The sequence below is a fragment of the Lycium ferocissimum genome, chromosome 11 (genome assembly GCF_029784015.1).
Source record: "Lycium ferocissimum isolate CSIRO_LF1 chromosome 11, AGI_CSIRO_Lferr_CH_V1, whole genome shotgun sequence".
Taxonomy (NCBI): domain Eukaryota; kingdom Viridiplantae; phylum Streptophyta; class Magnoliopsida; order Solanales; family Solanaceae; genus Lycium; species Lycium ferocissimum.
Window position 1 is genome coordinate 48,328,343 of NC_081352.1, and position 17,275 is coordinate 48,345,617.

General features: G+C 38.1%; 1 protein-coding gene across 1 annotated transcript; it reads left to right on the forward strand.

Annotated features, from left to right (window-relative positions):
* Positions 1-5,565: 5,565 nt before the first annotated feature.
* LOC132036017 (nuclear pore complex protein NUP133) lies at positions 5,566-16,928 on the forward strand. Its single transcript, XM_059426239.1, has 8 exons — positions 5,566-5,895; positions 7,846-7,970; positions 8,183-10,012; positions 12,934-13,652; positions 13,916-14,068; positions 14,188-14,518; positions 14,829-14,896; positions 16,066-16,928. The coding sequence occupies exons 1-8, from the start codon at positions 5,705-5,707 to the stop codon at positions 16,618-16,620; spliced, it is 3,972 nt and encodes a 1,323-aa protein (XP_059282222.1). The 5' UTR covers positions 5,566-5,704; the 3' UTR covers positions 16,621-16,928.
* The last annotated feature ends 347 nt before the right edge of the window (positions 16,929-17,275 follow it).

Sequence of the window (17,275 nt, forward strand, 5' to 3'; positions counted from 1 at the left end):
TTGTTTTCTTTTCTAATCCTTTGCACGGCAAGCTCGCAAGTTTCTGCACCTACTTGAGGCATGGTTAAGGAGTATCTTGTTGGTATTGGAGCGTTGAGATTTTCCAAGTCACGAACAAGACGTTCTGATTCGGCAAGCCGATGTGACCATTCTCGGCGTAAACCGCAATAATATTCCCGCGGATCTGAATATTTCACACTGCAGAAATCATCATTACGCTCTATAAAAAGGTGGGGATTTAGCTCATCTAGTTTGAAATCACTGGTATCGCTCGAAAAACTGCTATGATTTGAACTCTCATCATCACTGCTATTTGGTTCTTTTGGAAGGAGTAAAGACCAAGCTGAGTTTCTACTACTCGACATTGAATATGGTGTAGTCTAATAATAAAGAAAGAGCTACTTATATAGTTGAAAACCCCTAAGTACCCTGGGGGGGGGGGGGAGTCTTTATGACCCTACCTACTTACCTTATTGTAAGAAAAATGTTAATCTTCATCGACATTTCACAACCCGAATCCCACTTGGATCTAAATCTTGTGCTACCATATATACCATATTCTACCCTATGGTATCGTATTTGCATCCGATTGTTCTCTTCGTGAAAACGATTAAGAGCCAAATTAAACTCTTGTGGAGTTCCGCGAGGCATTGACATAGCACGTTTTTTTGGGCATTTAAGCCCTATTAAAGCTAACTTTTGCTCCAGTGCTGCAGTCTCCCTAACACGCCAATCCCACTCCTCTGTCATTTTATTATTGTATTCTCGATTGAATCTATCATTAGGGTTGTTTGAGTAATGAAAATCATCATCATCTAGTTCCTAAGTCCTACCCATTGCTTCAAATATGTTTGCTGGAGTGAACGATATAACACGGCTAATATCTCTAAATTGGTCAAAAAATGACATAGTAGCTCAATTTTGTGTGGAATGTTGTGTGGTTGGTAACAACTATTCGTCAAATTACATTATATAAAGTTTGATTCGAATCATGACGTTTTTCTGTTTGACGATTAGTCGAGGTGACAATGGTGCAATTGTATAGCGCAGTAAAATAATGCGTTATAACAGTATAACGCAAAGAATTTATCGCGTTATCAAGTATATAACGCAAGAAATTATCCGCGCTATACAACTGAAGTGTAATATAACGCATTTATTTCATGCGTTATGCGTCTCTCCACACTTATTTTGATTAGACGTAACACTGTAATTGCATGCATGCGTTGGTTGGTTATAAATACCGAGTTCGTATAACGCAAAAAAAGCAAAAAATTCAAAGTTTCATCTAGTTTTTGCGTTTTGTATTCCTTCTAAATTATTCAAAATATGGCAGATGTTCCAAGAATTAAAGTTTCTTTATTCTGGGACGGACAAATTATATTCGAGGAAAATAATTTGCGCTATGATTCTTCCCCAAATTACCATGTTAAGTTTCCACTTGACTTAAAATTCTCAAAACTACTCCAAGCCTTGTATAATAGACTACAAGTTAGTAGCGTGATTTTGATCTAAATATAATTGGAAAATATCCAACGTCATTTACGCCGCAAGGTGTAACTAGTTATGGTCGGTGGTACATTCAAGACGATGAATTGTTGATCGATTTTTTGAAGGCGCCTTATGATTATAGGAAATGCATAACTTTAAACGTCCTTGAAATGTATATAGAGAAGGTCCCCATTAATCGACTTGAATTCATGGCTAGGGCTCCTCGGGAAGCCCGAAATAGACCTCGTTGGGAAGCCCCGTCTATAATTCAGGCCGAAGTCACTCAAGCGGAACCTACTTATCAACACAATTACCCTGACATGAGTACCTATGAAAGCATTTTGACTAGCCAAATGCCTCTGGATAGTTTAAGTCAGCAATTTGACGGGCAGTATATTCATTTTTTACATTATTATTATTATTATTATTATTATTATTATTATTATTATTATTATTATTATTAATTATTATTATTATTATTATTATTATTATTATTATTATTATTATTATTATTATTATTATTATTATTATTATTATTATTATTATTATTATTATTATTATGTGTAATGGCACTTGAATGCTACTAATGATGTTGATTATATTATTTAGGGGTTATACACCTAATATGGATCATATCGGACGCCTCCTCAATCGGGATGGATGAATCAGGTTGGAACATCCTCAGCCTATCCAACAACTCAAAGCGATGGTCCTTCCTCAAGTTTCGGTGCAGTTGATTACTATCGGTACGTCTATTTTTTTTTAACATCAATAGTGTTATTTGATGTGTAGTAGTTAAAACACCCTAATTTCTTGTGTAGGGAGAATATGGTGTTTGCACCAAATTATAGGCAAAGGCGTGCTATAGATGGTCCAGATTATCCGAATTATATAGTGACATCACCTAGCGATAGTGAGGAAATACCTAATGCGGAGGAAAGTGACGATGAGCAAAGTGACGATGAGATTGAGGTTGGAACTAATCGTCAACATCAAGTAGAATCACATTGCAAGACATGATGAACGATCCGGACACGAGGAGGAACCGAATTCACAACAACCATTTGAACAAGAATAGTCGACTCCGGTTCGGCGCCGCAAAGCCAATTTCAACAGAAGCAGTCGACCCCGATTTAGTGGCATTCCGATGAGATCCCATATCTTGATCATCTTCAAGATCGCCCGTATGCCTTTGTCTTTACTAGGGATGATGATCATATTCGGCAAAATTTGTGGAAAGAGCCGGTGGATCCGGTAAAACAAAAGGCTCATATTGAAAAAGGATGATTTTCAGCTCGAAAAAATCATTGCAAAAGGTTATCGTTAAGATTTATTGCATCCAGGGGATGAGGGAGTTTAAAGTTGACGATTCCACACGAAAACTTTGGCGATTGGTCTGTAAGCGAAAGTATCAAGGTCGCGAAATGGATGCTCCGTGGTAAGGAACCGCCGAAAAGATGTGGACTATTTCAAAGTTCTACACAAAGCACACTTGTGATATGGGTGACCTCCCGTATGATCATTGCAATCTAGATACTAATTTGATTGCGCGTGTATTAGTTGGCGACATTAGAGAAAACCCAAGGTATCCCCTTCGCCTAAGTTTACTTTATTTTTTGTGTTAATATAATGTTCCTCGTTGTTATATGCTGATATTTCAAATTTTTCAGGTACCCTATTAAAGACTGTATTAGAGCCGTCTTGAAAGTATATAACAAAACTGTTACTAGGAGGAAGGCGTATCTTGGGCGTAGGCGTGCACATGAAATAGTCTTCGGCAATTGGGAAAGCTCTTTCAAGACGTTGCCGAGATACATGGCGGCTCTACAACACTTCAATCATGGTACCGTTGTTGAATGGAAGCTCAAATCGAAGCCTTTGGTGTGCTTAATATTTTTGATTTTGTATTTTGGGCCTTCAAACCATGCATTGATGGGTTTGCTCATTGTCGGCTCCGTAATATCAATAGATGGAACACATGTGTACGGGAGGTATGACATAAAGCTCCTAATAGAGTTGGAATGGATGCAAATGGAGCTATATTCCCTCTAGCTTTTGCAATTGCAGCTAATGAGAGCATTAGTACGTGGGGTATGTTTTTGGACTACTTAAGGCAACACGTTATTAAGGATCGCATGGGAATATGTGTGATATTAGACAGAAATGCTAGCATATTGCACAATATGTTCAATTTGCAGGGGTGGCAGCCACCCTTTGCCTACCATCGTTATTGTTTAAGGCATTTGAAGGCAAACTTCCAAAAGGCATATCGAATCCCAGCACTTTGCAATTGGATGTGGGCGGCTGCAACAGAGCATCAGGAGAAGAAGTTTAACCCGGTGGACATTATTAGGCGGGGGCGAATGAGGAAGCCTTCCAACGTTAAATGCAATTGATAAAGACAAATGGACATTACACCGGATGAAGGTAGACGATGGGGTTTGCCGACAACAAACAGCTACGAGTCATTCAATGGCTTGTTGAAATCGCACGGGACTACCCGTCACCGCAATGGTGAGAATGACATTTAAGCGAGGTTGTGGAGCGGTTCGTCGATGAGATCAAAAGAGGCCAAAGCACGTACGGCAACAGGGGTCTAAGATGGATGCCAAAACCGTTAAAACTATTCGAGTACCACAAATATAAGGATCGAAACATGATCGGATGGAGTACAACCCTGGCAGCGCATATTTGAACTCACAACAAGTGTGCAAAGGTAAAGGAGGTAACGTTCACACAATTTGTGAGATTCCAAGAACATGCACACGCGGGAAGTGGCAATCATATCACATGCCATGTTCTCATGCCTTCAAGTGTTTTATCACAATGGGAAAGAACGCCTCCTCGTACATGGTGAGAATATACGGTTGAAAATTATGCAAGAACGTATCTTTGGAAGGTTCTACCCACTTGGTAGTGAGAGTTATTGGCCACCGCATCCATTTTCAATGGTTGCAAATAAAGCATTTATCCGTAAATTCGTAAAGAATGCGTACTCGCGTATTCATAATGAAATGGATGTTCCACCGGGAGATACACTCGAAAATGCTCATTTTGCAATTATGTTGGTCATGATAAGCACAAGTGTCCCTTACGGCATGGTGGTCAAACTACATCTCGCGGTGGAAGTACCTCTCGTGGAGGAAACTTTAGTGGTGGAAGTACCTCTAGTGGTGGTGGCACATCTCGCGGTGGTGGCGGAAGATCAACTCAAGGGCATTAATTGATGAATCTTTTTTAAGTTTTTTTCTTACTTTGATGATTGTATTTTTAAAAGTTTGGGTTTCTTATTAATGAATTAGTATGTTAAGTATTTTCATCTACTCAAAGTTATGAATGATGCAATTTAATTAAGTTTTTTTTTTTTGTATGAATGCTGCCATTTTGACTAACTTTTGATTAATTATTAATGAACAAGTTTAAGTATTCGTAAAGAACTTCAAGCTAATGTCACCGAGCCTTGAACGAAAATGACATTCGAGCACTTTTCAACCTCTAAAACGGTCATCCGAACTTTTGTGTATCCTTGATGTGTTGATCCTACCTAATTAATCGCACAAAAATAAGTAGGGTTCTATATAAAATATTGAAGTTTCGGGGTCCCGAAGCATAATTAATCTATGGTCAAAGTACGTTAAAAAGTGTAACGAAAGAAGGGTTAACCAAAAGAGCAAGAAAAAAACAACAACAATATAGCGCAGTAATTTACTGCGCTATAGCAGTTAAAGGAGCCGTCTCCGTTAACTCTTTAAGCATGATAAATTCTTGCGCTAAAGGTGTTTTCATAACATTTTTTTGTTATTGGGGTATTTTGGTCGAAACTGTTTTTTTTTTTGGGGCATTTTGGTTCCGGACTCATCAAAAACCACCACATTATAACCTACTAATTCGTTAGTATAAATTAATTTTTTTAATAAAAAACAAATCACAAATATTCATATCTTGAGAATACAAATAACCACAGTCCTTCAGTATTCAGATTTAAATATAATAGTTTAATGTTCAAATATGCATTTATATTTAAACATTTTAACAAAATGCCTTTAAGAAGAAAAAAAGAGAGCACCCTAAGCCGCTGCCCCATTTTCAAAAATTGTAAAAGTCTCTTCAGGTTCTAATCTCCTGCTAGTAGTAGTATAGTACTATATATTAGCATTCGCCATTAGAGAGTGGCAAGCAAAACCGTTAAAACCCTAGTCTTATTAACGAAAAAATGTTTTCACCGGGAACAAAGAGATCAAATTTCAAAAAGAGTGGCCGGGAAAAACCTACTACCGGCGGTTCACCGGTAACGCCGTTAACGGAGAATAGAAGGGCGGTTGATGATAATTCACCTGCTATACCTAATCGACCTAACACTGGTACTCCTGCTCCTTGGGCTTCTCGTCTTTCCGTTCTCGCCAGGTAATTTACATTATTACATTCTCTATATATATGTGTGTGTACATAAATTGAAGAGATAATGGTAAAACTATCAGCATTTATGTATTAAAACACGCCTAGTTGAGTGGATGGTGATAGTTCAGGTAGGCAAAAGGGAAAAATTGCACCCAAGAGTGTGGTCTAGTGGTCAGTGAAGTGGGTTGAGCACTGTGAGGTCTCACAAAAACACTAGGTGATTCTTCTCATCTGTTCTACCCAGGGTGGATAGAGGTATCTGGTACCTGTTTTTGCTGGTCGGACGTGACAGGTATCCCATGGGGAATTAGTTGATGTGCGCGAAAGCTGACCCTGATACCACAGTTATCAAGAAAAATTAAAAGAAAGGGGGAAAAATTGATAGGTGACCTAGTCCGCTTCGAGTTGTGTTTTAATAACATAGATGGTGATGGTTCAGGTAGGAAAAGGGAACATAAAGATAGTTCAGGTAGGACAAGGGAACAACTGATAGTTGGGGTGTGAAACTAATAGTTCAGATGTGTTTTTGACCATTAACTCTAAATTGAACTACTGCTGATGTTTATCTTATTACGAATTCCTACTTGCTACTCGAAATCTACATTTCTAGTTTAGGTATACTGTAGGTTGTAAAATTGCTACTTAATAATCCTGGTGTTACTACTGATTGCATTTGTGACTATATAATTAGCTACATTATATGTGTAAATAATTTGAACTACCGTTGATGTTTATCTTATTGCGAATTGCTACTTGAAATCTACATTTCTAGTTTAGGTATAGAGTTAATGGTCAAAAACACACCTGAACTGTTACTTTTTCTCGAATTTCACATCCGAACTATCAATTGTTCCCTTTTTCTACCTGACTATCACCATGTTCCCTTTTCCTACCTGAACTATCACCATGTACCCTTTTCTTACATGAACTATCACCAACTATGTATTAAAACACACCTCAAAGCTAACTAGGCCAGCTATCAGTTGTTCCTACCTGAACTATCACCATCTACTCAACCATGTGTGTTTTAGTATATAGATGGTGATAGTTTAGGAATAGGGAACAATTGATAGTTGCATGTGAAACTCGCGAAAAAGTGATAGTTCTGGTGTTTTTTTGACCATTATCTCTTAGGTATACTGTAGGCTGTAAAATTGCTATTTAATAGTCTTGGTGTTACTATTGATTGCATATGTGACTCTATAATTAGCTAAATGTGATTCCTTGTTTTCATTTTATTTTTGCTTTTTGTTCGTTATTGCATTTGTTTTCAGATTATGCAAATCTGCTCAGTTTTTCGTTTTGTTGTTCGTACATTAATACTTGGATTCCATGTGTCCTGTGTGAGAAGTAAAATGGAATTCCCAGTGTTGTGCGCTTAAAGTGCGCTTAAGCCCTGAAGCAAGGCTCAAAACATGTTGAGCACTTTGCCTCGCTTAATGTGCGCTTCAGTGTCGTCATCAAGGCTCTAAGACAAACTTTTCCTCGCGAATGAGCGTTTCCTGAAGAGGCTACACTAAACACTTGATATCTCATTTTATCTTAAAAAAATATCAATTTCTTTGTGCATATATTTATTATTCATGCTTTTTAATATTAGTCTTGGACTAAACATGTATATTTGTGCCTTTTTTCATTAGAGCTTACATTTTATTTGCGCTATGCGCTTAAAGCCCCAATGGACCCTACAACATTTTTGTGCTTTTGATAACATTGGAATTCCCTAACTAGTTCGTTTTACTAATCTATGGGCCACTATATTTAAAGATTACAGTGTCAAATCTTGCCTATTTATTCATATTCAGTTTGCTTTCTCGGAAACAAATGTGTGGTTGCGCATGCACATTTATTATCAGGATGGTTGTCATTAGTAGATTGTTAATGAAGGGATATAAGTTGTAGAAGTATATTTGAATGGAAACTGATTAAGATAGTTTTTGTTGTTAATTATCATAGAATCCCACCTGCAAAGAAGAGTGATAAAGGTGAAGAGACCGATCCAATTCAACCTGTCTATGTTGGAGAGTTCCCACAAGTCCTACGTGATGAACAGGCAGTTTTGCTTCAGAAATATGCTCCTGGTTAGTCAATGAGCTGATATTCTATCATGTATGCGTTCACTTTTTGTCAGTACCGCTTTCAGAAAATAGTTATTCTTAGTTGTGCCCCCTTTTTCCATAATTAAGATAAAGTAATAAATTCCAATATTCCAGTGCTTTGAATGCCTGCTCTAAAATGGAGTGTAATCTTCTTGAGTGATTGATTTTGAGACTGCACATGTGTTTTTGTTAAGGTAATGCGTCCATCTCCGGTGGAATGGATAAGGAAACTTCCTTGGCATGGATTATATGTGGAAGCAAACTCTTTATCTGGAGTTACCTATCACCAGCAGCTTCTAGGAACTGCGTTGTTCTTGATCTTCCTTCGACAATGTCAGAAAATGAAGATATTGGAAAATCTTCTAATGATTGGTTAGTTTGTCTCATCAATTGGGATAGGAGTACCGAAAAAGTAGCTAGACAGTGCAGTTCTGCTGGTATTGTTGCCTGTAACCGGAAAACTCGAAATCTCATATACTGGGCAGATATCTACTCTGCAGCTCGGAATGAACCAGTAGTAAGTTTTCCTGAGGAGTCTGAGGTGAGTTTTTCTACTTCTGATGTGAAGGGCACCCCAACCAAGTTGCGGCAGCAGAATAAACCTGGGAGCAGTGTTACTCGTTCAAATTCTCTCAACTGTTTGATTGCTTGTGCTGTCCCCGAGACTCATCACAGTCATGCCTCTGTTGCTCTTGCTTGTAGTTCTAATGGCGAACTTTGGCAATTCGTCTGCAGCCCCAGTGGTATTCAGCGCAGAAAGATTGATCAGGACATGGTTAGTAAGAGCTCTCAAGGAAGTGATGGTGGGCAATTCTTTGGAGGTAGGGGCTACCCTAGGTCGCTGGTTTGGCAGTCTCTTTCCCATTCTTTGAACAAGTCCAACAGACAGTTCCTTTTATTGACAGATCATGAAATACAATGTTTTGCTATTGAACTTTCTCCCTCGTTCGATGTTTCTAAGATCTGGAGTCATGAAATTGTTGGCACTGATGGTGATCTGGGTATCCAGAAGGATCTGGCTGGGCAGAAGCGAATCTGGCCTCTGGATTTGCAGATTGATAATGACGGCAAGGTTATTACTATTCTCATTGCAATTTTTTGCAAGGACCGGGTCACCAGCTCAAGCTACACTGAGTATTCACTTCTAACCATGCAATACAAATCTCGGGTGAATGTCTCCTCAGAATGTGTAAAGCCACATGAAAGGATTTTAGAGAAAAAGGCTCCTATCCAAGTGATAATTCCTAAAGCTAGAGTTGAGGATGAAGAGTTTTTATTCTCTATGAGATTGAAGGCTGGGGGTAAACCCGCCGGTTCAGTGATCATACTTTCTGGTGATGGCACTGCAACTGTATCACATTACTGGAGAAATTCTACCCGGCTTTATCAATTTGATCTACCATATGATGCTGGAAGAGTTCTTGATGCTTCAGTTTTCCCTTCAGATGATGGCGAGGATGGAGCTTGGGCTGTACTAACTGAAAAAGCTGGAGTCTGGGCTATACCTGAGAGGGCGGTTTTACTTGGTGGAGTTGAACCACCGGAGAGAAGTTTGTCACGTAAAGGAAGCTCTAATGAGAGGTCATCACTGGAAGAGAGGAAAAACCTATCTTTTGCAGGTAATATTGCTCCAAGAAGGGCTACTTCAGAAGCATGGGATGCTGGAGATAAACAAAGGCCTGGTCTAACTGGAATTGCACGTCGAAATGCTCAAGATGAAGAATCTGAAGCTTTACTAAATCAGCTTTTCCATGATTTTCTTTTATCTGGGCATGCGGATGGTGCTTTCGATAAACTGAAGACATCAGGGGCATTTGAAAGAGAGGGCGAAACAAATGTTTTTGCAAGGACAAGCAAATCAATTGTGGATACCCTTGCAAAGCATTGGACTACCACCAGAGGTGCTGAGATTGTGACTTCGTCTGTCGTGTCCTCGCAACTTTTGGAGAAGCAGCAGAAGCATAAAAGATTCCTTCAATTCCTGGCTTTATCCAAGTGCCATGAAGAACTGTGTTCTAGACAGAGTATGACCTCGTTGCCGTATTATATTTGCTTTTTCCTCTTAGGCCTCCAAATGTGGTTGAACTATAAGTGTATTTGGTATGACGGAATTAATTTTCCATGGAAATATTTTCCTCTAACATTTTTCATCATTTGGGTGGTAAGGGATTAATATCTGATGGAAAAAAATATTTAAATAACAATAATTATAATAATAATCGCAATTCGGTGAATGTTCTGATGAATTTTTTATGTGCTAAAGATTACTTGTACTAAAGATTAATAATAATGTCTGATTGATTGTTGGAGCAGGTAATTTGAAGTTAAAAGTTGAAGATAGTTCTACGGAAAATGACTTATGCCTTTGAGTGAGGGAAGCATGTCATTTTCCCTATTTTAATTAAAAATGTTTTCCTTAGAAGACATTTTTTGGTAACGAAACATAAGTAAATGACTTCCTCGGGGAAAACATGTCTTGGAAAATAGCTTTCGCCTTTACTGACAACACCCTAAGTTTGACATGATTTATTATATGTAGAGTCAGCTTCAACGGGGTTCTAGTTTTAACTCTTCTTTTGCTTTGATATGACTAAGTTCATCATCAAGGGAAGCCCATTTCAACCATGCTTGGCAGAGGCTCCCTGGAATTAGTCATGGCCTTTCTCATAATTGTCCTCGTTTAGATTGGGGATTCAAGAAGACAAAACTTCTCTCATGGAACTAAACGCATAGCAACTACTAAACATAAAATTGTTTGCAATTATTTTAAGTCAATTAAATTTATTAATTCAATAAAATGGGTGTCGATAGATAGTTCCATTTAAAGTTAGTGATACCTTTTCAAAAAAATTTTTGGTGATAGTGACTGAAAAAAAGACTATAGATTATTAAGAATGAGAATTTTATGTATCGAAATGTGGATTATATGTCTTTTGGTTTTGTAGACAAGGGTTATAGTCATAAGTAGGGGTGTCAAAGGGGTTTTGCTTTGGGGGGGGGGGGTGGTTGAGCTGAATTTGGGTGGGTCAAAATGGGCTGAGTTAATAACTGTGCGGGGCTGAGATGAGTTGGGTCAAGGTGTGTGATAAACAATGGGTTCAATGCCAACCATTGCAACTCTTACGTTGGTTTAATTTCTTTGTTTTTTTCTTATAATTTGTTTAATTACCTTTTTTTTTTTAATTATTGCTAAATACAACATATCAAATAAAAAATTCCTCAAAAATATTTTGATAAAGTTTCTAATGGGTCAATTTAGCCCAAATCAACCCAACTTTTAGATTACGAACTGGGCGGGTCAAAATGAGCCGAGTTAATAAATGGGCATGTCATTAACCCGCCTATTCTTGGGCGGGTTGGACGGACATGTTTTATGGGCTAATTTTGCCACCCCTAATCATAAGCATTGTTTTTTGCTACTGAGATAAAATATCTTTTTTTAGATAAAATATCTTTTAAAATGTTGAGTTGCAAGTTTGTACTGGGAACTGAATAGGGAATAGGAGCGAAGCTTCTTAGCGATTCCACTGCACTGGAATCTTGTTTCGTGCACTACATGCTATCTGAGTGAACAGGTTAAAATTGGACCCCTAGGTTAAATGTTATTAGTGGTTTTCTTAAGGCTAAATTTGTATGGTATGATAATGGAGGTGAATATAAGTTTTCTAAAAAGGAGAAAAATGTTTGACTTGAAAATTCCCAAGCTAGTCTCTAATTACTATACATCACTGTAAGTTATGGCTGCACTTTTCTGCAAAACTAGGTCCAAATGGATGCTGACAATTGGCAATCTTCACTGGCAGTTAGAGCATTGAACTTGCCAGTAAAAAGCGGTTTTCACACTCTTTTAGTCGTCCTTGTCACTCATCTTTTCATGCCATCACTGGATCCGGTTGTTCTGCCATTACTATGTGAATTGCTTGTCAAATGTTTTTAACATGTGACACTAAAATAATTTAAAGTTGTTTTTTCATGTCTTGTTTGATGGCTCTTGGATAGGGATGGCAACGAGGCGGGGGCAGGGCGGGCTGAGCCTTCACCCGCAAAATCTACTCCCCCCACCCCCCCTCTCCTCTTCCCTCTCCATGCATGTTTTTTTGTTATTTTTTAAATCTAGAGGCTAAATCAAGATTTAATATTATTGTAGTGAAAAAAAAAAAAAAGTCAGAACGTAGATTGCAAGTAAAAAAGAAAGAGAAGTCATGGAATCATTTGATATACTGCTGGGTTTTGTAGTTCTTCCTTTTGTAGGATATAATGTGTTAGAGAGTGACAAGCCATTAGGTGAAGAAAACTACATAGATATATACACACCGACACACATATTAATATTTTATCCACTCTATTATTGTTTACCTGTAGTTGGTCCTCCGTTAGTTTCAACCGAGAATATAAAGAAACAGAATTTACAATCTAAAGGTTAGTTATTCATGGCTCACAAAGTACATGTTGTAAAGAATAGTTTAGAGAATGAAATCTGTATATAAAGCAAAAGAAAAGTTATAATGCACAAAGAACTGAAGGGTACAATCAGTGGATTTATATTCCCTCAAATGCAGCAACGTTTCTATGTCCAGTAGCATCACCTGTAAATTAGATTTTCAAAAAATTGTTCAACCCGCCCCGCACAGGTCAACCCCCCCCCCCCCCCCCCCCACACACACACACCCCCCTACTCATGGAGACCATAGGTTATGACAAAGCAAGTCAGATTATCTAGCTTCCAATTGTCCTTGAATGGTCTAAATTAGGATGATCAATTACAGTCCTTATTACCATTAATAAGTAGTTATTGCGAGGATGGTAATTGTTTATCTTAACTGCAATAGTATAAGTTAATGACTGCAAAAGCAGATTGTCCACATGCTTTTATGTGTAACTTATATGCTAATGGATTTTTTTCTCTTAGAAAGCATAGGCCTAAGAGTTTTAAATTCTGTGCCAGGGCATGCTTTGCATATTATCATGGAACATGGTGAAAAGCTTGCTGGCATGATCCAATTGAGGGAGCTGCAGAACAAGCTCAATCAGAACCGTGCCTCAGGAGCTGGTGCTTATTCAACTACTGAGATGTCTGTTTCTGGTTCCCTGTGGGATGTCATCCAATTAGTTGGCGAAAGAGCTCGCCGAAGAACAGTTCTTTTGATGGATAGGGATAATGCTGAAGTTTTCTACAGTAAGGTCTCAGATCTTGAAGAATTTTTTTGTTGCTTAGAGAGAGACCTCGATTACATTATCAGTGAAAAGATGACAGTTTCTGTTCTCTTTCAAAGAGCATGTGAACTCTCCAGTGCCTGTGTGACTTTGCTTCGCACAGCCATGACATGCAGAAATGAAAATCACCTTTGGTATCCTCCGTCTGAGGGCTTGACACCATGGACTTGTCAAGAAAAGGTGCGGAATGGGCTCTGGAGCCTTGCATATTTTATGCTTCAACTGGTGAAGGAAAACAATTCCCTGGATGATACCATAAAATTAGATTTTCATTCACACCTTGAAGTGCTATCTGATGTATTATTGGAAGCATATGCTGGTGCTATCAGTGCGAAAGTTGAGCGTGGTGAAGGACACAAAAGTCTGTTAGATGAGTTCTGTAATAGAAGAGATGCACTATTGGAATGTCTTTACCAGCAAGTGAAAAATTTAGTTGAAGGCAAACTGCAGGTTGATCTCTCTTTACCTCTTATTCATTTCTCTTGGAAGGTTTGATTTACAGTATACCCAGCAAAAAAAAAAAAAAAAAAAAAAAAAAAAAAAAGAAAAAACGCAATAGATCCTTTTTCTCCCTTGTACTTGTCTGTTAGTGTTCATATATGTAATAAATGGAGTTACCTAAGGATAAGATATTCTTGAAAAGGAATACGGTATGAAGTCTTATCCCAGTCCTTTTTTTTTTTTTTGGCTCAAACATATATAAATCCATGCAGGGTTTGGGTGAAGCAGCTGAGGAGCAAAAGTCAGAGATTTTTGGAAAGCTTTCCTCAGGCTTGTTGTCTATTGCAAAAAGACACGAAGCTTATAAAACTCTATGGAGTGTATGCTGTGATCTCAACAATGCTGAACTACTTAAAAATCTTATGGTAAAAATTTATCTGTTGTGTGTTTTGCTTGTTCTTATTTGTATTAGTAAGCTGATTGTAGATCACATGGTTCTTTAGATGTTTGCCTACTTCTGCTTAAAAAGCTTTTGCTTGTGCAGCATGACAGCATGGGACCTAAACGAGGCTTCAGTTACTTCGTGTTTCAACAACTGTATGACAACAGACAGTTCTCTAAGCTTATGAGACTTGGGGAGGAGTTTCAGGAAGAGCTAGCAATATTTTTAAAACAGCATCAGGATCTCCTTTGGCTTCATGAAATATTCCTTCATCAATTTTCTGAAGCTTCTGAAACTCTACATGTTTTGGCTCTTTCACAAAATGATAGCTCTGCTATGGATACTGAAACGGACTCATTTGACACCACCACAGAAACAAGTTTGGTGGAAAGAAGGCGGTTTCTGAATCTCTCCAAGGTTGCTGCATTGGCAGGTATTCTTTCCTTTAACTATGTAAACAAAGAAATGTATAAAGTTTTTGATGAGGTTTGGTAAAAGTTTCCAACTGAAAAAAATGTACCATATGGTAAAAATGGCTGATTTAATTACGTTATATCAGTTAATTCCAGATTGGTTATAACTGTTTGAGCTTGTTGATATTCTTCATCTTCTTCATTTTCCATGTGTTTTTTGGACCTTTGACTTTTAGAATTCAACAAATTTCATATTTCCAATTTATCATTTTCATATTGCTTCTATGCTTTCTACTGGCGACAACTTATGTTTACTTCATCCCTTGGTAGGAAGAAGTGCTAATTTTGAAGCAAAGGTGAAGCGCATAGAGGCTGATTTTAAGATTCTGAACTTGCAGGTATCATTTTAATTTTTTGCTTATTCGGTTATTGAGCTGAGGATTTCTGTGTCACCACAGTATACGTTGCTCTTTTCTGAACAGAATTTGTACAATGCGAAAAATACAAGTTATTAGGACATTAGCTATAACACTAGCAGTGACTACTCAAAGTCTAGCTTACTATCTTGTAGGTTGTTACACTTAATATAAAAATGTGTTGTATGATTTACTGTATCTGCCATGATTTAGTTGCAGAACAGTAATTATGTTGTCATGTCAAACTTGGGTATTGGCTGTTCTAACTTCTACCTATTGATCTACAGGATTAAACAGAACATAGGGGTTTGTATGGACTTTAGTTATCATAAGAACTTCCAAAATTCTATAATTGAGGGGAAGGGATGTGGAACATAATCCTGTAGTTTGGAAGTAGAGGTAGATGATCGCAGGCTAATGGCTGGTAATAATGGGAAAAGAAAAAGTTCTTGTTTGAAGTATTTATGGAATAAATTGAGGTAAAAATCTGGATAGACTGCTTTATCTATGTATTCACTGTCTTGAGAAGTTTTACACCTAGTAAAACTAGAAGCAACCGGAGACGGCTTTTCTAGAAGAAAGATTTGAAAAGCTAATAGGAAATGAGGTAATGAGAGGTTTTTTCTTAGTTCTGTGGTTGAACAGCCAAATTCAGTGCCCCAACCAGGCAAATGCAACCAGTTAGTGCCCCACTTTCCCTTTTTGTTAATGTTTCTTGTTTCTTTCTTTTAATGGTCCAGTTGCTCACTTGGTTGTTGTGGCGAGGGAACCCTGATAGATGAATATCCTCTCTCTCTCTCTCTCTCTCTCTGTGTTAACTATATATTTTTTTGAAAATAGTGGTGTCGTTCGGGGCAGTTTGCGCACAACTCAACTATTACATCGGGTACTTGCTACCTCCCATAAGCACAGAGATCAGGTAGCTTTGCCCACCAAGGCTTAGGCAGATGGAAAGAAATGACCGAGCATTTTTTTGTTTCTATTGGAATTTGAACCTTGACGTCCAAGGTTTTCACCCAATTCATTGAACGCTAAGTCACACCCTTGGGTGTCTCTGTTAACCATATCATTGTGCTTGATCACTTGGTCTGTGTGCGTGTGTTGTGTGTATCTGCAGGCTTCTCTTATTGTCAATTTTACTTCTCTTGCAGGAAGAAATAATGAAACTCCTTCCGGACGATGAAAGGCAAAATATTAACCAGCGCCTTCTTCCTCCAGTGGATCTTATTGAATTGTGCCTTAAAACTCAGGATAGGGATCTTTCTTTGAGAGTCTTTGACATTTTTGCGTGGACCAGCTCCTCTTTTATCAAGTCTAATGCAAGCCTCTTGGAGGACTGCTGGAGAAATGCCTCCAATCAGGACGACTGGGAGAGGCTATATCAAGCTTCTGTAGATGAGGGGTGGGGTGATGAGGAGACTTTGAGCATTCTAAAAGACACCATTCTTTTCCAGGCTTCCAGCAGGTGCTATGGCCCCAAAGCTGAAACTTTTGAGGGCAATTTCCAGGAAGTGCTGCCGCTGAGGCTGGAAAATTCTGAGCATGTGTCTGTAAAGAACATGGGATCCTCCGTGGAAGTATTTCTGATGCAGCACAAGGATTATCCTGATGCTGGCAAGCTGATGCTCACAGCGGTTATGCTAGGAAGTGTTCACTCCGATACTATTAGTATTGTGGAAGAGGAGGGACCTACCCCAATGGAGTGATTTTTATAGTAATCTGAATGATTGTGGGGAATTTGAGCTAACCCTGCATAATTGTAGTGTTTCTTTTGCTGGTTGAGCAGCTTGAGCTGTAGTTTTTCAACACCAACCAATGAAATTGTATATGGCAGTAATGTTTCTTATCAGTGGCCATTGTAGTTAAATCAATCTAGGGTGAGTACTTGGTGGTTTTAAACAAAGTTGGTAGAATGATTGATGAGTAGCGTTGGAACATTAGATGATTTTTAGAGTTCTTACAAGTCAACAAGCAGGAGAGATTTCTCCTTGTAAATTTAGTTAAAATGTGCTTATGATTTTCTTGGGAAAAAATTATTTTTGCCTATTCTCCTAGGAGTGTTTTGCTGTCACTCAGGTATTCTGCGTGTTATCACAAATCCAGGGTGTTTTAGCTTGACGATGACAACTATTAGTCAGCATCTGAGTTTCAGAGAGTTTTATAGTCTTTGTAAAGAAAGAACAAAAAACAAGTGCATTTCGTATAGATTGCGTCTTGTTTCTACACTGTTACAGCAAAGGAGTGCATTTCTTGATATTGAACACACTTGATGGGAGGCGTGATTGGATTTAAATCACGGGAAAAGGACCAAAACTACCCCCAACTATTCAAAATAAAAAAAGAGTCAACTCATATTAAACT